Here is a 24,504-nt window from a genome sequence, read left to right as displayed (position 1 = left end):
ACCCTGTTACCCTGCTACCATGTTACCATGTTACCCTGTTACCCTGCTACCATGTTACCATGTTACCCTGTTACCCTGCTACCATGTTACCATGTTACCATGGTACCCTGCCACAATGTTACCATGTCACCCTGTTACCATGTTACCATGTTACCCTTTTACCCTGCTTCCATGTTACCATGTTACCCTGTTACCCTGTTACCATGTTACCCTGTTACCCTGCTACCATGTTACCATGTTACCCTGTTACCCTGCTACCATGTTACCATGTTACCCTGTTACCCTGCTACCATGTTACCATGTTACCATGGTACCCTGCTACCATGTTACCATGTTACCCTGTTACCATGTTACCCTGCTACCATGTTACCATGTTACCCTGCTACCATGTTACCATGTTACCCTGCTACCATGTTACTCTGATATCATGTTACCATGTTACCCTGTTACCATGTTACCCTGTTACCCTGTTACCCTGCAACCATGTAACCATGTTACCCTGCTACCATGTTACCATGTTACCCTGTTACCCTGCTACCATGTTACCATGTTACCATGTTACTCTGCTACCATGTTACCATGTTACCCTGTTACCCTGCTACCATGTTACCCTGTTACCCTGCTACCATGTTACCATGTTACCCTGTTACCCTGCTACCATGTTACAATGTTACCCTGTTACCCTGCTACCATGTTACCATGTTACCCTGTTACCCTGCTACCATGTTACCATGTTACCCTGTTACCCTGCTACCATGTTACCCTGTTACCCTGCTACCATGTTACCATGTTACCCTGTTACCATGTTACCCTGCTACCATGTTACCATGTTACCCTGCTACCATGTTACCATGTTACCCTGCTACCATGTTACCATGTTACCCTGTTACCCTGTTACCATGTTACCCTGTTACCCTGTTACCATGTTACCCTGTTACCCTGCTTCCATTTTACCATGTTACCCTGCTACCATGTTACCCTTTTACCCTGCTACCATGTTACCATGTACCCTGTTACCCTGCTACCATGTTACCATGTTACCATGTTACCCTGTTACCCTGCTACCATGTTACCATGTTACCCTGTTACCATGTTACTCTGCTACCATGTTACCATGTTACCCTGCTACCATGTTACCATGTTACCCTGCTACCATGTTACTCTGATATCATGTTACCATGTTACCCTGTTACCATGTTACCCTGTTACCCTGTTACCCTGTTACCCTGCAACCATGTAACCATGTTACCCTGCTACCATGTTACCATGTTGCCCTGCTACCATGTCACCCTGTTACCCCGCTACCATGTTACCATGTTACCCTGTTACCCTGTTACCATGTTACCCTGCTACCATGTTACCATGTTACCCTGCTACCATGTCACCATGTTACCCTGTTACCCTGCTACCATGTTACCCTGCTACCATGTTGCCCTGTTACCCTGCTACCATGTTACCATGTTACCCTGTTACCATGTTACCCTGTTACCCTGTTACCCTGCAACCATGTAACCATGTTACCCTGCTACCATTTTACCATGTTACCCTGTTACCCTGCTACCATGTTACCATGTTACCATGTTACTCTGCTACCATGTTACCATGTTACCCTGTTACCCTGCTACAATGTTACCATGTCACCCTGTTACCATGTTACCATGTTACCCTGTTACCCTGCTTCCATGTTACCATGTTACCCTGTTACCATGTTACCCTGTTACCCTGCTACCATGTTACCCTGTTACCCTGCTACCATGTTACCATGTTACCCTGTTACCCTGCTACCATGTTACCATGTTACCCTGTTACCCTGCTACCATGTTAACATGTTACCCTGTTACCCTGCTAACATGTTACCATGTTACCCTGCTACCATGTTACCATGTTACCCTGCTACCATGTTACCATGTTACCCTGCTACCATGTTACTCTGATATCATGTTACCATGTTACCCTGTTACCATGTTACCCTGTTACCCCGCTACCATGTTACCATGTTACCCTGTTACCCTGTTACCATGTTACCCTGCTACCATGTTACCATGTTACCCTGCTACCATGTCACCATGTTACCCTGTTACCCTGCTACCATGTTACCCTGCTACCATGTTGCCCTGTTACCCTGCTACCATGTTACTCTGCTACCATGTTACCATGTTACCCTGTTACCATGTTACCCTGTTACCCTGTTACCCTGCAACCATGTAACCATGTTACCCTGCTACCATTTTACCATGTTACCCTGTTACCCTGCTACCATGTTACCATGTTACCATGTTACTCTGCTACCATGTTACCATGTTACCCTGTTACCCTGCTACAATGTTACCATGTCACCCTGTAACCATGTTACCATGTTACCCTGTTACCCTGCTTCCATGTTCCCATGTTACCCTGTTACCCTGTTACCATGTTACCCTGCTACCATGTTACCCTGTTACCCTGCTACCATGTTACCATGTTACCCTGTTACCCTGCTACCATGTTACCATGTTACCCTGTTACCCTGCTACCATGTTACCATGTTACCATGTTACCCTGCTACCCTGTTACCATGTTACCCTGCTACCATGTTACCATGTTACCCTGCTACCATGTTACCATGTTACCCTGCTACCATGTTACTCTGATATCATGTTACCATGTTACCCTGTTACCATGTTACCCTGTTACCCGGTTACCCTGTTACCCTGCAACCATGTAACCATGTTACCCAGCTACCATGTTACCATGTTACCCTGTTACCCTGCTACCATGTTACCATGTTACCATGTCACCCTGTTACCATGTTACAATGTTACCCTGTTACCCTGCTTCCATTTTACCATGTTACCCTGTTACCCTGCTACCATGTTACCCTGTTACCCTGCTACCATGTACCCTGTTACCCTGCTACCATGTTACCATGTTACCCTGTTACCCTGCTACCATGTTACCCTGCTACCATGTTACCATGTTACCCTGTCACCATGTTACCCTGTTACCATGTTACCATGTTACCCTGCTACCATGTTACCCTGTTACCCCGCTACCATGTTACCCTGTTACCCTGTTACCATGTTACCATGTTACCATGCTACCATGTTACCCTGCTGCCATGTTACCATGTTACCCTGTTACCCTGTTACCATGTTACCCTGTTACCATGTACCCATGTTACCATGTTACTGACTTAAGATGTGATTGTCAACTCTGTTATGGTCTCCTCTACTTTATAAGGCACTGAGAATAGTATTTTTTATTTTACTTTGATTCTGAAACATGTGTTTTTAATGCAGTTGAACACGTGCTCTTTATAGCAGTGTTACAATTAGGTGAAAAATCATAAATTTTTCTTGCCCAGGTTCTCAAAAGAAACCAAACCGGTGGACCAACAGTCACATCTCAACCAGTTACTGTGCCAGCGTCTGCCGCTCAGCGACCGATTGGGTTTGTGACGGCGGTAGACTTGAAACCAAACCGGTGGACCAACCGTTACATCCCAACCAGTTACTGTGCCAGTGTCTGCCGCTCAGCGACCGATTGGGTTTGTGACGGCGGTAGACTTGAAACCAAACCGGTGGACCAACCGTTACATCCCAACCAGTTACTGTGCCAGCGTCTGCCGCTCAGCGACCGATTGGGTTTGTGACGGCGGTAGACTTGAAACCAAACCGGTGGACCAACCGTTACATCCCAACCAGTTACTGTGCCAGCGTCTGCCGCTCAGCGACCGATTGGGTTTGTGACGGCAGTAGACTTGCTTGGCTATAGCACTGTAATGCGTCCCAAAATGGCCCCCTACTTCCCTACATGGTGCACTACTTTAGACCAGGGCCCATAGGGTAGTAGTGCACTATTTGTGACTAACATTGTGAATTAGCTCTCTTTCGCCTGGTGTAATCTTGGATGGACACACACACACAAACACACACACACACACACACACTGACAGCTAAAGACAGTTGGTTTTAGAGCTGAATGGCTGACGAGGAATCTGATATATTGGGCTGCCACGCCACCACGGAGCCCCTTTAAACTCTGACCCCTCACCCCTCAGGGACGGCCCCCAGGAGACAGCCAGGAAGCTAGGTGTGTTTACGGATGGTGAGCCCAACGAACCCGCAAGCAGCACGTCCAATCAGATCCTAGTTCGTTTCCGTAGCAACACTGAGAAAGGTGGACTGTTCCGAATCAACTATCAAGGTATGTAGAGTATCATCTCTCTCTCAGCCTCTGTCACTCATTTCAATTTTAATTGAAGGGCTTTATTGGCATTTGTTAACATTGCCAAAACAAGTGAAGTAGATTATTCTTTATTTTTTTTATTTCACCTTTATTTAACCAGGTAGGCTAGTTGAGAACAAGTTCTCATTTGCAACTGTGACCTGGCCAAGATAAAGCAAAGCAGTTCGACACAAACAACAACACAGAGTTACACATGGAGTAAACAAACATACAGTCAATAATACAGTAGAAAAAAAGAAAGTCTATATACATTGTGTGCAAATGGCGTGAGGAGATAAGGCAGTAAATAGACCATGGGAGCGAACAATTACAATTTAGCAGATTAACACTGGAGAGATAAATGAGCAGATGATGATGTACAAATACTGGTGTGCAAAAGAGCTGAAAAGTAAATAAATAAAAACAGTATGGGGATGAGGTAGGTAGATTGGGTGGGCTTTTTACAGATGGACTATGAGGTAGGTAGTGAGGGAAATATAAGTCTCCAGCTTCAGCGATTTTTGCAATTTGTTCCAGTCATTGGCAGCAGAGAAATGGAAGGAAAGGCGGCCAAAGGGGGTGTTGGATTGCTGGAGAGCGTGCTACGGGTGGGTGTTGTTATCGTGACCAGTGAGCTGAGATAAGTTTTACCTAGCATCGACTTATAGATGAACTGGAGCCAGTGGATTTGGAGACGAATATGTAGCGAGGACCAGTCAACTAGAGCATACAGGTTGCAGTGGTGGGTAGTATATGGGGCTTTGGTGACAAAACGGATGGCACTGTGATAGACTGCATCTAGTTTGCTGAGTAGAGTGTTGGAGCCTATTTTGTCAATGACATTGCCAAAGTCAAGGATTGGTAGGATAGTCAGTTTTACGAGGGTATGTTTGGCAGCATGAGTGAAGGAGGCTTTATTGTGAAATAGGAAGCCGATTCTAGATTTAATTTTAGGATTGGAGATGCTTAATGTGAATCTGGAAGGAGAGTTTACAGTCTAGCCAGACACCTAGGTACATATTCTAAGTCAGAACCGCCCAGAGTAGTGATGCAAGTCGAGAGGGCAGGTGCGAGCAGTGAACAGGTTGAAAAGCATGCATTTGGTTTTACTAGCGTATAAGAGCAGTTGGAGGCCACGGAAGGAGTGTTGTATGGCATTGAAGCTCGTTTGGAGGTTCATTTAACAAAGAAGGGCCAGATGTATACAGAATGGTGTCGTCTGCATAGAGGTGGATCAGAGACTCACCATCAGCAAGAGCGTCATCGTTGATATATACAGAGAAAAGAGTCGGCCCGAGAATTTAACCCTGTGGTACCCCCATAGAGACTGCCAGAGGTCCGGACAACAGGCCCTCCAATTTGACACACAGACCTCTGTCTGAGAAGTAGTTGGTGAACCAGGTGAAGCAGTCATTTGAGAAACCAAGGCTGTCGAGTCTGACGATAAGAATACGGGTATTGACAGAGTCGAAAGCCTTGGCCAGGTTGATGAAGACGGCTGCACAGTATTGTCTTTTATCGATGGCGGTTATGATATTGTTTAGGACCTTGTGCATGGCTAAGGTGCACCCATGACCAGCTCGGAAACCAGATTGCACAGCGGAGAAGGTACATTGGGATTCAAAATGGTCAGTGATCTGTTTATTAATTTGGCTTTTGAAGACTTTAGAAAGGCAGGGCAGGATGAATATTGGTCTGTAGCAGTTTGGGTCTAGAGTGTCACCCCCTTTGAAGAGGGGGATGACCGCAGCAGCTTTACAATCTTTAGGGGTCTCGGACGATACGAAAGAGAGATTGAACAGACTGGTAATAGGGGTTGCGGATCATTTTAGAAAGAGAGGGTCCAGACTGTCTAGCCCAGCTGATTTGTAGGGGTCCAGGTTTTGCAACTCTTTCAGAACATCTGCTATCTGGATTTGGCTGAAGGGGAAGCTGGGGAGGCTTGGGCAAGATGCTGCGGGGGGTGCAGAGCTGTTGGCCGGGGTTGGGGTAGCCAGGAGGAAAGCCGTAGTGAAATGCTTATTGATATACTCAATTATCGTGGATTTATCGGTGGTGAGAGTGTTACCTAGCCTCAGTGCAGTTGGCAGCTTGGAGGAGGTGCTCTTATTCTCCATGGACTTTACAAAAAAGTTTGAAAAAGCTAGCCTTTGCTTTCCTGACTGACTGTGTGTTTTGGTTCCTGACTTCCCTGAAAAGTTGCATATCGCGGGGACTATTCGATGCTATTGCAGTCCGTCACAGGATGTTTTTGTGCTGGTCAAGGGCAGTCAAGTCTGGAGTGATCCAAGGGCTATATCTGTTCTTAGTTCTACATTTTTTGAAAGGGGAATGCATATTTAAGATGGTGAGGAAATTACTTTTAAAGAGCGACCAGGCATCCTCTACTGACCGGATGAGGTCAATATCCTTCCAGGATACCCGGGCCAGGTCGTTTAGTAAGGCCTGCTCGCTGATGTGTTTTAGGGAGCATTTGACAGTGATGAGGGGTGGTCGTTTGACCGCGGACCCATAGCGGATGCAGGCAATGAGGCAGTATTTGGAGGGATCGCTGAGATCTTGATTGAAAACAACAGAGATTTATTGCGAGGGCAAGTTGGTCAGGATAAAATACATGAAAAATGTACAGTAAACATTTCCCCAAAAAATTAAGACGTTTCAAATGTCATAGTAAGTGTTATAATTAAGTCCCAAAGGGAATTTAAATTATCATAAATATGGGTTGTATTTACAATAGTGTTTGTTCTTTCTCTCTCTCTCTCTAGCATACACACTCCAGTTCTGCCTGCCTCCCCCTATTATACCCAATGCTGACATCTTAATGGCCAGCAAGGAATTTAAAATTGGTAAGTCAACATGCATACACACACACACACACACACACACACACACACACACACACACACACACACACAGCGTTGAGGAGAAACGGCTCCTCCATAGCAAGGACTACACATTCAATTGAGCCATGGCTGATTCACTGCCAAACTACAGTACCCAGAGGGCCATGGGTGAACAGGAAATTAATAACGATGACCCAAACAGAGCAAGAGGAGATTGTTGCATTTGAAATGATAGATCACATTTGGGTTGCATCCCAAATTAAACTTTAATCCCTATATAGTACACTACTTTAGACCAGAGCCCTATAGCACCCTATTCCCTATATAGTGCACTACTTTAGACCAGAGTCCTATGGCACCCTATTCCCTATATATAGTGCACTACTTTCGACCAGAGCCCCATAGCACCCTATTCCTTATATAGTACACTACTTTAGACCAGAGCCCTATAGCACCCTATTCCCTATATAGTGCACTACTTTAGACCAGAGTCCTATGGCACCCTATTCCCAATATAGTACACTACTTTAGACCAGAGCCCTATTGAACCCTATTCCCTATATATAGTGCACTACTTTAGACCCGAGTCCTATGGAACCATATTCCCTATATAGTACACTACTTTAGACCAGAGCCCTATGTAGATTTTGAGAGAGAGACAAGATGATCTCACATTATGGATTTGGGATGTTTCTCCTTTTCAGTTTGTGTGGATGAAATAATGAAGAAAAATGCACAGTACTTACTCTCTCTATCGCCCCCCCCCCCATCCATCCCCCTCCCTCCTCCCTCCCCTTCTCCCTCCCTCCCTCCCTTCTCCAGGTGACATAGTGCGTTACAGGTGTCTGCCAGGGTACCAGTTGAGTGGGAACAACATTCTGACCTGTCATCTGGGGACTCACCTGGAGTTTCAGGGACCTCCACCCTCCTGTGAAGGTAAGAGGACTTTTCCTGATCTGCCTTTAACAAGATCAATTAACAAGATTACCTGGACAGGAGTGACCTGATTCTAGATCAATTAACAAGATTACCTGGACAGGAGTGACCTGATTCTAGATCAATTAACAAGATTACCTGGACAGGGGTGACCTGATTCTAGATCAATTAACAAGATTACCTGGACAGGGGTGACCTGATTCTAGATCAATTAACAAGATTACATGGACAGGAGTGACCTGATCCTAGATCAGCAGATCAGCCCCTTCACTCCAAGGCGTTATTACATCGCTGCATATTTTTTTCTCAAGATGACACATACACGTCAGAGTTCATTAACATGGGTAATAATTCCTGACATAATATATATTTGTTTCCCATTGGTACCCATGTGCCCTGCATTTTAACTGCAAATAAATATTTAATTGATGTACATGGAACATTCGGATGGAAGATCTCACTGTGCAGGTGGATCAAAGAGGACCAATCCATCACACCTGACCCCGTCTTAAGCTGTCTCATAAAAACCTTACAACGCTCTCTCTACCTCTCTCTCTCTCTCTCTCTCTCTCTCTCTCTCTCACACACACACACACACATGTGCTCTCTCTCTCTCTCTCTCTCTCTCTCTCTCTCACACACACATGTGCTCTCTCTCTCTCTCTCTCTCCCTCTCTCTCTCTCTCTCTCTCTCTCTCTCTCTCACACACACACACACACGTGTGCTCTCTCTCTCTCTCTCTCTCTCTCTCTCTCTCTCTCTCATAACACATGCTGTCTCTCTCTCTCTCTCTTTTAAAGGGGCTTTATTGACATGGGAAACAAATGTTAACATTGCCAAGCAAGTGGAGTAGCTAATATACACAAGTGAAATACACAATAAAAATGAACAGTAAACATTTCTCTCTCTCTCTCTCTCTCTCTGTGTGTGCTGTGCTGTTGTGTCCCACGAGAGTGGAGGAGACTGTTGAGTTGTCATACACGCCGTAAAGTCAACCTCCCCAAGGACCCGATGATAGCCTTGTTCCTACAATACTAAGGTGTGATAATGGGGAGAATGCTTCCTCAGGGACCCACTCGGTGGCTCAATGACAGACACTATTCTCTCTCTCCGTCTCTCGGCAGACACTGATCTCTCTCTCTCTCTCTCTCTCTCACGCACACACACTATATACAGTGCATTTGGAAAGTACTCAGACCTCTTGACTTTTTCCACGTTGGCACATTTAAAAAGTTGGCACATTTATAAAAAGTTGAAAATATAACTACCTAATTTACATAAGTATTCAGATCCTTTGCTATGAGGCTGTAAATTGAGCTCAGGTGCACCCTGTTTCCCATTTATCATCATTGAGATGTTTCTACAATTTGATTGGACTCCACCTGTGGTAAATTATTTTGATTGGACATGATTTGGAAAGGCTCACATCTGTCTATATAAGGTCACACAGTTGACAGTACATGGTAGAGCAAAAACCAAACCATGAGGCCGAAGGAATTGTCCGTAGAGCTCCGAGACAGGATTTGGTCGAGGCTCAGATCAGGGGAAGGGTACCTAAACATTTCTTCAGCATCGAAGGTCCCCAAGAACACAGTGGCCTCCATCATTCTTAAATGGAAGAAGTTTGGAACCACCAATACTCTTCCTAGAGCTTGACAGCACCTACAGGGTTCTCAAGCCATGAGAAACAAGATTCTCTGGTCTGATTAAACCAAGATTGAACTCTTTGGCCTGAATGCCAAGCATCACGTCTGGAGGAAACCTGGCACCATCCCTACGGTGAAGCATGGTGGTGGCACCATCCCTACGGTGAAGCATGGTGGTGGCACCATCCCTACGGTGAAGCATGGTGGTGGCACCATCCCTACGGTGAAGCATGGTGGTGGCACCATCCCTACGGTGAAGCATGGTGGTGGCAGCATTATGCACTGGGGATTTTTTTCAGCGTTAGGGACTGGGAGACTAGTCAGGATTGAGGGAAACATGAACAGAGCAAAGTACAGTGAGATTATTGATGAAAACCTGCTCAGGATCTGACTGGGGCGAAGGTTCACCTTCCAACAGGACAACGACCCTAAGCACACAGCCAAGACAATGCAAGAGTGGCTTCAGGACAAGTCTCTGAATATTCTTGAGTGGTCCAACCAGATCCCGGACTTGAACCGGACCGAACATCTCTGGAGAGACCTGAAAATAGCTGTGCAGCGACGCTCCCTATCCAATCTGACAGAGCTTGAGAGGATCTGCAGAGTAGAATGGGAGAAACTCCCCTAATACAGATTGTACCAAACTTGTAGCGTCATACCCAGGAAGACTGGAGGCCATAATCTCTGCCAAAGGTACTTCAACAAAGTTCTGAATAAAGGGTCTGAATACTTATGTAAAAGTCATGTTTCCTTTTATAAATACTTTCCGGACTGTATCTCTTCTTTTCTCCCTCCCCTCGCGTCACCAGTAGGATTTCAACTGTTATAAAAACCTCATGAAACACGGGCAACGTATCATTCATTAAATTCATGTTAATCTGGAGAAAATGCAAATGCACTCAGGATGTGGGGAATAGGAATAAGAGAACGGATGGTGAGATAACGAGAGAGGGAGAGAGAGTGGGACAGAAACAGAGAGAGTGGGACAGAGAGAGTGAGACAGAAACAGAGAGAGTGAGACAGAAACAGAGAGAGTGGGACAGAAACAGAGAGAGTAAGACAGACACAGAGAGAGTGGGACAGAAACAGAGAGAGTGGGACAGAAACAGAGAGAGTGAGACAGAAACAGAGAGAGTGGGACAGAAACAGAGAGAGTGGGACAGAGAGAGTGGGACAGAAACAGAGAGAGTGGGACAGAAACAGAGAGAGTGGGACAGAGAGAGTGGGACAGAAACAGAGAGAGTGGGACAGAAACAGAGAGAGTGGGACAGAAACAGAGAGAGTGGGACAGAAATAGAGAGAGTGGGACAGAAACAGAGAGAGTGGGACAGAGAGAGTGGGACAGAAACAGAGAGAGTGAGACAGAAACAGAGAGAGTGGGACAGAAACAGAGAGAGTGAGACAGAAAAAAAGAGAGAGTGGGACAGAAACAGAGAGAGTGGGACAGAAACAGAGAGAGTGGGACAGAAATAGAGAGAGTGGGACAGAAACAGAGAGAGTGGGACAGAGAGAGTGGGACAGAAACAGAGAGAGTGAGACAGAAACAGAGAGAGTGGGACAGAAACAGAGAGAGTGAGACAGAAACAGAGAGAGTGAGACAGAAACAGAGAGAGTGGGACAGAAACAGAGAGAGTGAGACAGAAACAGAGAGAGTGAGACAGAAACAGAGAGAGTGGGACAGAAACAGAGAGAGTGAGACAGAAACAGAGAGAGTGAGACAGAAACAGAGAGAGTGAGACAGAAACAGAGAGAGTGAGACAGAAACAGAGAGAGTGGGACAGAAACAGAGAGAGTGAGACAGAAACAGAGAGAGTGGGACAGAAACAGAGAGAGTGGGACAGAGAGAGTGGGACAGAAACAGAGAGAGTGGGACAGAGAGAGTGGGACAGAAACAGAGAGAGTGGGACAGAAACAGAGAGAGTGGAACAGAAACAGAGAGAGGGAGCAGAAAGACTGTGCGGCAAAAGGCTTGTGCCTCCTCACCCTTCATGTTGTCATTCAAAAGGCTTGTGCCTCCTCACCCTTCATGTTGTCATTCAAAAGGATTGTGCCTCCTCACCCTTCATGTTGTCATTCAAAAGGTTTGTGCCTCCTCACCCTTCATGTTGTCATTCAAAAGGCTTGTGCCTCCTCACCCTTCATGTTGTCATTCATCTGGCCTGCTAATAGTTTCCCCTGTGGTGAAGGGAACCTTTATACCCAGGGCCAACAGTTCCAGTTGACACAGTCCACAACCTGTCACTCAGAGAGAGAGGTGGGGGAGAAGGAAGGAGAGAGAGAGAGGTGTGGGAGAGGGAAAGAGAGAGAGAGGTGGGGAGGAGGGAAGGGGAGAGAGAGAGAGGGGGGGGGAGGGAAAGAGAGTGAGAGAGGTGGGGAGAGGGAGAGAGAGAGAGAGAGAGAGAGAGAGAGACAGAGAGATAGAGACAGAGACAGAGACAGAGAGAGAGAGAGAGAGAGAGAGAGACAGAGAGAGAGAGAGAGAGAGAGAGGTGGGGAGGCGGGTTAGAGACGGCGGGCCGGAGAGATAGGAAGCTTTGACTATGTACAGACTCAGTGAGCATAGCCTTGCTATTGAGAAAGGCCGCCGTAGGCAGACATGGCTCTCAAGAGATGACAGGCTATGTGCTCACTGCCCACAAAATGAGATGGAAACTGAGCTGCACTTCCTAACCTCCTGCCCAATGTATGACCATATTAGAGACACATATTTCCCTCAGATTACACAGATCCACAAAAGAATTAGAATACAATCCCAATTTTGATAAACTCCCGAGTTTTTCACGAGAAAATGGCAACCAGTGGAGAACAAACACCATTGTAAATACAACCCATATTTATGCTTATTTATTTTCCCATTTGTACATTAACTATTTGCACATAATATGACATTTTTTACATTTTAAATGTCTTTATTATTTTGTCTGTGAGTGTAATGTTTACTGTTTTATTGTTTATTTTCACTTTGTTATCTATTTCACTTTTTTGGGCAATGCTAACATATGTTTCCCATGCCTATAAAGCCCCTTAAATATACATTGAAATTGAGAGGAGTGCGGGATAGAGAGGATAGGAGGGAGAGAAGAGAGAGAAGTATGAGAGAATGCGAGTACTTGATAGCAGAAAGAGATTTTTCAATAAGAATAAGAATCAGAGGAGCAAAGAGGCCCTAGAGGTTGAGGAAACACAGAGAGAGAGAGAGAGACAGAGACAGATAGAGAGAGAGAGAGAGACAGAGAGAGAGAGAGAGAGAGAGTTTAGAACGCTGGAGAGGAAAGAAAGAGACTGCCAAATGAGCACAAGGATCAAGGCTAGGGGGAGGAGGAGAATCTGTCTAAGAAAGAGAAAGAGAGATTCTTTTTTTTTTTCAAACCCCATTGGACGAGGTCAGAGGGGAGGGACCTCTGGCTTTCTCATCCAATGGGTTTTGAGAAAGAGGTGAGGAGAGAGGAGGCGAGGATTCGCAATTGAGATTCTCCCAGGGAGTTGGAGGGCAGTGAGGAGCTCATTGAAATGCAGGGGATATCCAAGCTGCAGCTGCAACTATCAAATCACTGCTTTTATCCTTGACAACTGCACCACACACACACACATGGACACACGCACGTACATGCACACGGACACACTGAGGAGGCGCGCGCACACACTCACCCCATCCCACGTGTCTGGTTCCTAGATGTGATCTGCGTGGGCAGATTACACACGATGGTGGAATCACTGTTCTAATTCTGTAGTGAAGTTCCAACTGGTTCTTCTCTCTCTCTCTCCTGCTCTCTCTCCCTCTCTCTGTCTCTGTCTCTCTCTCTCTCTCTCTTCTCTCTCTCTCTCTCTCTCTCTCTCTCTCTCTCTCTCTCTCTCTCTCTCTCTCTCTCTCTCAGATTATTCAAAGTAACCACCTTTTGCCTTGATGAAAGTGTTGCACTCTCTATGCCAGTCTCTCAACCAGCTTCACCTGGAATGCTTTTCCAACAGTCTTGAAAGAGTTGTTGGCTGCTTTTCCTTTCTGTCTGTGGTCCAACTCCTCCCAAACCATCTCAACTTGGTTGAGGTCGGGTGATTGTGGAGGCAGCAGACTCCAGACCTCGGTTGGAACCAAAAGTCCCAGTCTGTGTAAACGTTCCTCAGGAGACAATCTAGAGCTGCCCACTTGCATGGGCTCCGGAGGAGGAGGTCCATGGGCAGCTCCTGGGCTTTAATTCCCTCCGATAATCCGTGAATGGTCGAAAAGGGACTCCAGGTTCCAGTTCTCGTGCAAAAAATGATGAAGGTTTAGATGCAGCCGAAGTAGCTTCCGGACACCGTAGAATCGAACCTCCGCCATGAAATCCTACAGACTGTTTCTACCACACCATTTTCTCAAAGGTTTACAAGTTTATTGACTTTCAAAGCAGAATGACTTTTCCTCAACTGTACTGCATGATATATCATATTTCTAGCCCTGAGTCTCTTTTATCCAATGTAAAAAAAAACACTATTTCAATTGAAATAAGACCAAATCGGTTGCAAATATTCAAATATTGTTTGCACGTTTTTCTTTAAGGATCCGCCCCTTTTTTTTCCAAATTTTCACCTAAAATAACATACCCAAATCTAACTGCCTTTAGCTCAGGCCCTGAAGCGAGGATATGCATATTCTTGGTACCATTTGAAAGGAAACACTTTGAAGTTTGTGGAAATGTGAAAGGAGTGTAGTAGAATATGACACAATAGATCTGGTAAAAGATAATACAAAGAAAAAAACAACTGTTATTTTGCATCTATGAACTGCAAGAGAAAAGCCATCATGTATTATTCCAGCCCAGGTGCAATTTAGATTTTGGCCACTAGGTGGCAGCAGTGACTGTGCAACGTTTTAGACCGATCCAATGAACCATTGCATTTCTGTTTCAAAATGATGTATCAAGACTGCCCAAATGTGTCTAATTTGTTTATTAATAACTTTATGTTCAAATTTGTGCTTTCTCCTCAAACAATAGCATGGTAGTATTTCACTGTAATAGCTACTCTAAACTGGACCGTGCAGTTTAACAAGAATTGAAGCTTTCTGCCAATATCAGATATGTCTATGTCCTGGGAATTTTTCTTGTTACTTTCAACCGCATGCTAAAGCCACATTAGCCTAGTTAGCTCAACCGTCCCGTGGATAGGACACCGATCCCGAAGAATATTTATTAAAGCGACCAGTGTTCCATGACTATGTATATAGGCCAGCAGCCTCTAAGGATCAGTGCAGGATACCGCCCCCCCCCCCCCAAAAAAAATGACTTATATAGTACTTTAAAGTATTTTTACTTAAGTACTTTACACCAATGCTGTGGAACAGTCTGATGGCCTGGGGATGAAAGATGTTTTACTCTCAGTCAGTACATTACACCACTGCTAGTGGAACAGTCTGATGGCCTGGGGATGAAAGATGTTTTACTCTCAGTCAGTACATTACACCACTGCTAGTGGAACAGTCTGATGGCCTGGGGATGAAAGATGTTTTACTCTCAGTCAGTACATTACACCACTGCTAGTGGAACAGTCTGATGGCCTGGGGATGAAAGATGTTTTACTCTCAGTCAGTACTTTACACCAATGCTGTGGAACAGTCTGATGGCCTGGGGATGAAAGATGTTTTTCTCTCAGTCAGTACTTTACACCACCGCTGTGGAACAGTCTGATGGCCTGGGGATGAAAGATGTTTTACTCTCAGTCAGTACTTTACACCACTGCTAGTGGAACAGTCTGATGGCCTGGGGATGAAAGATGTTTTACTCTCAGTCAGTACTTTCCACCACTGCTAGTGGAACAGTCTGATGGCCTGGGGATGAAAGATGTTTTACTCTCAGTCAGTACTTTACACCACTGCTAGTGGAACAGTCTGATGGCCTGGGGATGAAAGATGTTTTACTCTCAGTCAGTACTTTACACCACTGCTAGTGGAACAGTCTGATGGCCTGGGGATGAACGATGTTTTTCTCTCAGTCAGTACTTTACACCACTGCTGTGGAACAGTCTGATGGCCTGGGGATGAAAGATGTTTTTCTCTCAGTCAGTACTTTACACCAATGCTGTGGAACAGTCTGATGGCCTGGGGATGAAAGATGTTTTACTCTCAGTCAGTACTTTACATCACTGCTAGTGGAACAGTCTGATGGCCTGGGGATGAAAGATGTTTTTCTCTCAGTCAGTACTTTACACCACCGCTGTGGAACAGTCTGATGGCCTGGGGATGAAAGATGTTTTACTCTCAGTCAGTACTTTACATCACTGCTAGTGGAACAGTCTGATGGCCTGGGGATGAAAGATGTTTTTCTCTCAGTCAGTACTTTACACCACCGCTGTGGAACAGTCTGATGGCCTGGGGATGAAAGATGTTTTACTCTCAGTCAGTACTTTACACCACTGCTAGTGGAACAGTCTGATGGCCTGGGGATGAAAGAGGTTTTACTCTCAGTCAGTACTTTACACCACTGCTAGTGGAACAGTCTGATGGCCTGGGGATGAAAGATGTTTTACTCTCAGTCAGTACTTTACACCAATGCTGTTGAACAGTCTGATGGCCTGGGGATGAAAGATGTTTTTCTCTCAGTCAGTACATTACACCACTGCTAGTGGAACAGTCTGATGGCCTGGGGATGAAAGATGTTTTACTCTCAGTCAGTACATTACACCACTGCTAGTGGAACAGTCTGATGGCCTGGGGATGAAAGATGTTTTTCTCTCAGTCAGTACATTACACCACTGCTAGTGGAACAGTCTGATGGCCTGGGGATGAAAGATGTTTTACTCTCAGTCAGTACTTTACACCACTGCTGTGGAACAGTCTGATGGCCTGGGGATGAAAGATGTTTTTCTCTCAGTCAGTACTTTACACCACTGGAACAGTCTGATGGCCTGGGGATGAAAGATGTTTTTCTCTCAGTCAGTACATTACACCACTGCTAGTGGTGACTGTGGAACAGTCTGATGGCCTGGGGATGAAATATGTTTTACTCTCAGTCAGTACATTACACCACTGCTAGTGGAACAGTCTGATGGCCTGGGGATGAAAGATGTTTTTCCAGTCTCTCAGTCCCAGCTGTCTCCGCCTTCTAGATGGTAGTTGGGTGAACAGCTGACCGTACCACCCACTGGAGAGCCCTGCGGTTGAATATGGGGCAATTGCTGTACCAGGAGGTAATACAGCCTGACAGGAAGCTGTCAATGGTGCATCTGTAGAAGTTGGTGAGGGTCTTAGGGGCCAAAGCCAAATGTCTTCAGCCTCACCACACTGTCTGTGTGAATGGCCCATTTCAGGTTGTCAGTGGCACATCAAGGAACTTGAAGCTATTCACCTGCGGTCCTGTCGCTGTGATTGGGGGCGGGCTCTCTTCCTTCTCCTTGAAGTCCACGATCAGCTCCTTTGTTTTGTTTATGTTGAGGTAATTTTCTTGGCACAACGCCGCCAGGGCCCTCACTTTCTCTTTCTCCCTGTAGGCCGTCTCGTCATTGTTGGTAATCACTGTTGTGTCATCACCAAACTTGATGATTGAGTTGGAGATGTGTGGGTCATGGGTGAACAGGGAGTACAGGAGAGGGCTGGGCAGGCACTCTTGTGGGGCCCCCGTGTTGAGGATCAGCGTAGCAGAGGCGTTGTTGCCCACCTTCACCACCTGGGGGCGGCCCGTCAGGAAGTCCAGAACTCAGACCCAGGGCCCTGAGCTTAGTGATGAGCATTCTTAGAAAGGTATTTCTCTTGTCCAGGTGTGATAAGGCAGTGTTCAGTGTGAAGGCGGTATGCAAACTGAAGTGGGTCTAGGGTGAAAACTGGGCCGGCACAGACCTAAAAACAAAATTATTATAATTTGATAGTTTCCTAACAGCAAGTGTTTTAATGATAGTCATTTAGTTCAGTTACCTTAACTTTCTTTGGGAACAGGAACAATGATGTATATCTTCAAATAATTGGGGACAACAGACAGGCATAGGGAGAGATTGAATATGCTTTGAGGACACTGGTCTGGGCCGGCAGCCTTGCTAGGGTTAACCCGTAAGAGTCTAAACCCCGAACTCTCTCCTTCTCTCTGTCTCTCTCTCTCTCTCTCTGTCTCTCTCTCTCTCTCTCTCTGTGTCTCTCTCTCTCTCTGTCTCTCTCTCTGTCTGTCTCTCTCTCTGTCTCTCTCTCTCTCTGTCTCTCTCTCTCTCTGTCTCTCTCTCTCTGTCTCTCTCTCTGTCTCTCTCTCTGTCTCTATCTCTCTCTCTGTCTCTCTCTGTCTCTCTCTGTCTCTCTCTCTCTGTCTCTCTCTCTGTCTCTCTCTCTCTCTCTGTCTCTCTCTCTCTGTCTCTCTCTCTCTGTCTCTCTCTCTGTCTCTATCTCTCTCTCTGTCTATCTCTGTCTCTCTCTCTCTCTCTCTGTCTCTCTCTGTCTTTTTTCTCTGTCTCACTGGGTCTCTCTATCTTTCACTTTCTCTTTACATTGTTAAAGCAAGTGAAATGAACACCCATGAAAGTATCTCTCTCTCTGTTTATCTTTTTTTCTCTCCCTACAGTCTCTCAACAGTAATACATCCATAATGTAGACAGTCTCCTCCCAATTCACATTGGTCTATTGTGTTGTAAACACGGGGGAGTTCATCACGCTCACAAAGCTTAGTTAACACCACTGAGGCACTGAGCTGCATCAACAGACAGTTGCTAAATCCATTAAGGTGACACAACAGGCTATGTTTATTCGAATTATCCAACCCTCCTCCTCTTTATCCCACAGCACAAGCGGACAGCTTTTGGTTAAACCTACATAATCACATTCAACCAGAATGTATTCCACAACGACCAACTCCTTATCCACCTCCTTGTCTCTCTGACTTCTAGAGTTGATCCTCCCTGTCTCTCTGACTTCCAGAGTTGATCCTCCTTGTCTATCTGACTTCCAGAGTTGATCCTCCTTGTCTCTCTGACTTCCAGAGTTGGTCCTCCCTGTCTCTCTGACTTCCAGAGTTGATCCTCCCTGTCTCTCTGACTTCCAGAGTTGATCCTCCTTGTCTATCTGACTTCCAGAGTTGATCCTCCTTGTCTATCTGACTTCCAGAGTTGGTCCTCCCTGTCTCTCTGACTTCCAGAGTTGATCCTCCCTGTCTCTCTGACTTCCAGAGTTGATCCTCCCTGTCTCTCTGACTTCCAGAGTTGATCCTCCTTGTCTCTCTGACTTCCAGAGATGATCCTCTTGTCTCTCTGACTTCCAGAGTTGACTGGTCAGGCTGTGCATTTATCATCGCTGTTCAATACTAAGCTTCTACTTCTTGTTATTAATTCTGACTTATAGGTGCCTTCTCAGAAACAGCTATCCCATCCTTAACCACGTTATGGCCTCTATCCTAAACTAAAGTCCTGAGGTGGGTGGTACATTTGGGTGGTTACACTCATTTAGGTTCCTTTTTGAATAGTAACTTTGTTGGAATATTTGGAATTTAAAAAAAGTCAATTCTACCATAAAGAGTACCTGTTCAACTTAATAAAAAACACATTGTCCTCAAGAGGTGAAAGAAAACCTTTTTTTTACCTTAAACATTTTTACATTAAATAAATGGTCATGTTTAGACAGCAACAAAATAGCCAGAGCTTTACAATGATGGTGATGTTTAAGTTAAAATATTCCTAGAGGGACATGACAAAATTAAATTTTAGTCTTTATTGATAGGTGACCGACCAACTCGATTCAGTCTGACGTTTGAAATTAGATTAAAAAAAACAAACATTTTTTACGTTGGATAAAAGTAGAGACTCGGAGCAACAACATCATACACTGCAGTTGAGAAATGTGAAAGTGGGAATGTAATTCTGCTTTGCTAAACTTGTTACCCCACTTTTGAGAAAATGGACCTTGAATGTCTTGGTACACCTACTGGAGAGCTCTTCTTTGTCTACACCCATTCAGCATCGTTCAAACTCTCTTAAGCCTTAGCCCCACCTATCTCTTTAAGGATACACATGTGAGGCCATGTGCTAAACAGAGTGAGTAGTGAAATAAACAACAAAAAATGTCAAGACTAAAGGCTGTACGTCTATCGACATGTCTGTAGACAGTTGCCACAGTTACATCATAAACATTCTATTGTTGTCCGACATCAAACTTGTCGTTATGAAAAAGTATAAATGCAAAAACTACAGGCTGCATGACATCAACAGCCTGCGGGTCCAAAATAGCATTGAAAAATTAATTTAGTATATGTCAAAATACTACCTAGCTTGTTAACTAGTTAGCTAACATTAAGTTAGCTGGCTAGCCAGTTCAGTATCATAGCTGATAATGTCTTTAACTTCAGCTCATTTTTATTAAATATCACAGGAAAATAACAACAATTATTTACAAGTTAATGATAAGCTGATAATGAAAGTAAGCTATTGCACGCCCAATTTTTCAGTTTTTGATTTGTTAAAAAAGTTTGAAATATCCAATAAATGTCGTTCCACTTCATGATTGTGTCCAACTTGTTGTTGATACTTCACAAAAAAATACAGTTTTATATCTTTATGTTTGAAGGCTGAAATGTGGCAAAAGGTCACAAAGTTCAAGGGGGCCGAATACTTTCGCACGGCACTGTAGTTGGTTGGGGGGGGGGGTTTTAGTCAAATCGGTGTATTATTGTTTCTACATTTCCTGAACATTTTAAAAAACACAATCCTCCTCTGTAGTTACCAGGAGATAATCTAGACATGTCTCTGAGCCCCTCTATTCTCCTTCCTGTCAGTGTAGAGTTTTAAGACCTTTGTTTACAGTCTCGCCATGACAACACATCTCAAACCAGATTACTGGGATACCTCCAAATGGCACCGTATAGGGCTCTGGTCTATAGTACTGCACTACATAGGGAATAGGGTTCTGGTCTAAAGTAATGCACTATATAGGGAATAGGGTGCCATAGGGCTCTGGTCTAAAGTAGTGCACTATATAGGGAATAGGGTGCCATAGGGTCCTGTTCTAAAGTAGTGCAATAATCTGGATCCCTGAAAATCAGCTGGGCTAGGCAATCTGGACCCTCTCTTTCTAAAATTATCCGCCCTAAATTGTTGCAACCCCTATTACTAGCCTATTCAACCTCTCTTTCTTAATGTCTGAGATTTCCAAAGATTGGAAAAGTGCCGCGGTCATCCCCCTCTTCAAAGGGGAGACATTCTAGATCCAAACTGCTACAGCTACAACTGCTCTGCCTTTCTAAAATCTTCGAAAGCCAAGTTAACAAACAGATCAACAACCATTTCGAATCCCACCGTACATTCTCCATTCTGGTTTCCCGAGCTGGTCATGGGTGCACCTCAGCCACGCTCAAGTTCCTAAGCGATATCATAACCGCCATCGATAAAAGACAGTACTGTGCAGCCGTCTTCATCGACCTGGCCAAGGCTTCTGTCAATCACGGCATTCTTATCGGCAGACTCAAAAAATCTTGGCTTCTCAAATAACTGCCTCGCCTGGTTCACCAGCTAGTTCTCAGATAGAGTTCAGTGTGTCAAATCGGAGGGCCTGTTGTCCGGACCTCTGGCAGTCTCAATGGGGGTGCCACACGGTTAAATTCTTGGGCCGACTCTTTTCTCTGTATACATCAGTGATGTCGCTCTAGCTGCTGGTGATTCTCTGATCCACCTCTACGCAGACGACACCATTCTGTATACATCTGGCCCTTCTTTGGACACTGTGTTAACAAACCTCCAAACGAGCTTCAACGCCATACAACCCTCCTTCCATGGCCTCCAACTGCTCTTAAATGCTTGTAAAACTAAGTGCATGCTCTTCAACCGATTGCTGCACGCATCTGCCCACCCGCATAGCATCACTACTCTGGACGGTTCTGGTTACTGACTGTAAACTCTCCTTCCAGACTCGCATTAATTAAGCATCTCCAATCCAAAATGAAATATAGAATTGGCTTCCTATTTCGCAACAAAGCCTCCTTCACTCATGCTGTCAAACATACCCTAGTAAAACTGACTATCCTTCCTATCCTTGACTCTGGCGACGTAATTTACAAAATAGCCTCCAACACTCCACTCTTCAAACTGGATGCAGTCTATCACAGTGCCATCCATTTTGTTACCAAAGCGCCTTATACCACCCACCACTGCGACCTGTATGCTCTAGTCGGCTGGCCCTTGCTTCATATTCATCGCCAAATCCACTGACTCCAGGTCATCTATAAGTCTCTGCTAGGTAAAGCCCCGCCTTATCTCAGCTCACTGGTCACCATAGCAACACCCACTCGTAGCACGCGCTTCAGCAGGTATATCTCACTGGTCATCCCCAAAGCCAACACTTACTTTGGCCGCCTTTCCTTCCAGTTCTCTGCTGCCAATGACTGAAACGAATTGCAATAATCACTGAAGCTGGAGACCCATATCTCCCTCACTAACTTTAAGCATCAGCTGTCAGAGCAGCTTACCGATCACTGTACCTGTACACAGCCAATCTGTAAATAGCCCACCCAACTACCTCGTCCCCATATTATTACTTATCCTCTTGCTCTTTTGCACCCCAGTATCTCTACTTGCACATCATCATCTGCACATCTATCACTCCAGTGTTAATGCTAAATTGTAAATATTTCGCCTATATGGCCTATTTATTACCTTACCTCCCTTTCTCTTCTACATTTGCACACGCTGTACATCGATGTTTCTATTGTTTTATTGACTGTACGTTTGTTTATGTGTAACTCTGTGTTGTTGTTTGTGTCGAACTGCTTTGCTTTATCTTGGCCAGGTCGCAGTTGCAAACGAGAACATGTTCTCAACTGGTCTACCTGGTTAAATAAAGGTGTTCTTAACTGGCCTACCTGGATAAATAAAGGTGTTCTCAACTAGTCTACCTGGTTAAATAAAGGTGTTCTCAACTAGCCCTAACCTGGTTAAATAAAGGTGTTCTCAACTGGTCTACCTGGTTAAATAAAGGTGTTCTCAACTGGCCTACCTGATTAAATAAAGGTGAAATAATAAAAAAATATAGGGAATATTGTGCCATAGGGTTCTGGTCTAAAGTAATGCACTATATAGGGAATAATGTGCCATAGGGTTCTGGTCTAAAGTAATGCACTATATAGGGAATCATGTGCCATAGTGTTCTGGTCTAAAGTAATGCACTATATAGGGAATAATGTGCCATAGGGTTCTGGTCTAAAGTAATGCACTATATAGGGAATAATGTGCCATAGGGTTCTGGTCTAAAGTAATGCACTATATAGGGAATAATGTGCCATAGGGTTTCTGGTCTAAAGTAGTGCACTATATAGGGAATAATGTGCCATAGGGTTCTGGTCTAAAGTAGTGCACTATATAGGGAATAGGGTCCCATTTGGAATAAAAGGGAACATAGCAGCATAGTGAAGCTCCTCTCTGTCTCTGACCCTTTCTCTCGCTCTTGCTTATGCTCTGTCTCGCTCTCGCTCTCTGTCTGTCTCCCGTCTCCTGTCTGTCTCCCGTCTGTCTGTCTGTCTGTCTCTCTGTCTCTCTGTCTGTCTGTCTGTCTGTCTCCCGTCTCCTGTCTGTCTCCCGTCTCCCGTCTGTCTGTCTGTCTCCCGTCTCCCATCTGTCTGTCTGTCTGTCTGTCTGTCTGTCTGTCTCTCTGTCTCTCTGTCTGCCTGTCTGTCTGTCTCCCGTCTCCTGTCTGTCTCCCGTCTCCTGTCTGTCTCCTGTCTCCCGTCTGTCTGTCTGTCTCCCGTCTCCCATCTGTCTGTCTGTCTCTCTCTCTGTCTGTCTGTCTGTCTGTCTATCTGTCTGTCTCTCTGTCTCTCTGTCTGTCTTCCTGTCTGTCTGTCTCCCTCTCTCTCTTGCCCTCTCGCCCTCGCCCTCTCTCTCTTTATCTGTCTCTCTTTCTCTGTCTCTTCTCTCATATCATCAACTCCACTGCTGTGTGAGTGTGAAACTTGGGAGACGTCTCTCTGAAAGGTCAATCTCACCATGTGTTTTATCCAACTAACTGATCATTCTGTGAATTTTACTACAGGGATTAATAGACTGCTCTCTGTCACTCTGTAAATAGGAGAAGTGCTACTGCCTTTAGTGAACTGCTGTCAGGCCATGACTGGGTGGAATAGACATCAACATTCATCTGTAGAATCCTATTATTTGACCTAAAAGTTTGACAGATGTTCACTTTACAGCCTTGCCCATTCAACATGAACTAATGTGTGTAACTAGAATAGCATGAAGGTAGATCAACTCTTCTGTTCACACTTGGGTACTACCTTTATATAGCCCTGTGCTTGCAGATGAGGTAACTAGTTTTCAGCCTCAGGCGTTAAACATGCAACATAAAGATTCACAGAACTAGCATAGCTTAGCATGCTCTCAGCTGGCTCCATCTGTACATTAACTCATATTGAACTAGCATAGCTTAGCATGCTCTCAGCTGGCTCCATCCATACATTAACTCATATTGAACTAGCATAGCTTAGCATGCTCTCAGCTGGCTCCATCCATACATTAACTCATATTGAACTAGCATAGCTTAGCATGCTCTCAGCTGGCTCCATCCATACATTAACTCATATTGAACTAGCATAGCTTAGCATGCTCTCAGCTGGCTCCATCCGTACATTAACTCGTATAGAATTAGCATAGCTTAGCATGCTCTCAGCTGGTTCCATCCGTACATGAACTCATATTGAACTAGCATAGCTTAGCATGCTCTCAGCTGGCTCAATCCGTACATTAACTCATATTGAACTAGCATAGCTTAGCATGCTCTCAGCTGGCTCCATCTGTACATTAACTCATATTGAACTAGCATAGCTTAGCATGCTCTCCGCTGGCTCCATCCATACATTAACTAGTATAGAATTAGCATAGCGTAGCATGCTCTCCGCTGGCTCCATCCGTACATTAACTCATATTGAACTAGCATGGCTTAGCATGATCT

At 45.0% G+C, this 24,504-nt stretch overlaps 1 protein-coding gene across 1 annotated transcript in view; it reads left to right on the top strand.

Moving 5' to 3' along the window:
• Positions 1-24,504, top strand: part of LOC139391626 (CUB and Sushi multiple domains 2) — a 772,990-nt gene that overhangs the window by 625,173 nt on the left and 123,313 nt on the right. The window contains exons 45-47 of the mRNA XM_071139005.1: positions 4,040-4,185; positions 6,972-7,052; positions 7,872-7,985. Coding sequence (XP_070995106.1) covers positions 4,040-4,185; positions 6,972-7,052; positions 7,872-7,985 — 341 coding nt within the window. The remainder of the gene's footprint in view (positions 1-4,039; positions 4,186-6,971; positions 7,053-7,871; positions 7,986-24,504) is intronic.

The sequence above is a fragment of the Oncorhynchus clarkii genome, chromosome 32, assembly GCF_045791955.1.
Source record: "Oncorhynchus clarkii lewisi isolate Uvic-CL-2024 chromosome 32, UVic_Ocla_1.0, whole genome shotgun sequence".
Classification (NCBI taxonomy): domain Eukaryota; kingdom Metazoa; phylum Chordata; class Actinopteri; order Salmoniformes; family Salmonidae; genus Oncorhynchus; species Oncorhynchus clarkii.
Note: the sequence above shows the minus strand (reverse complement) of the source record. Positions and strands in the feature narration are given on the sequence as shown.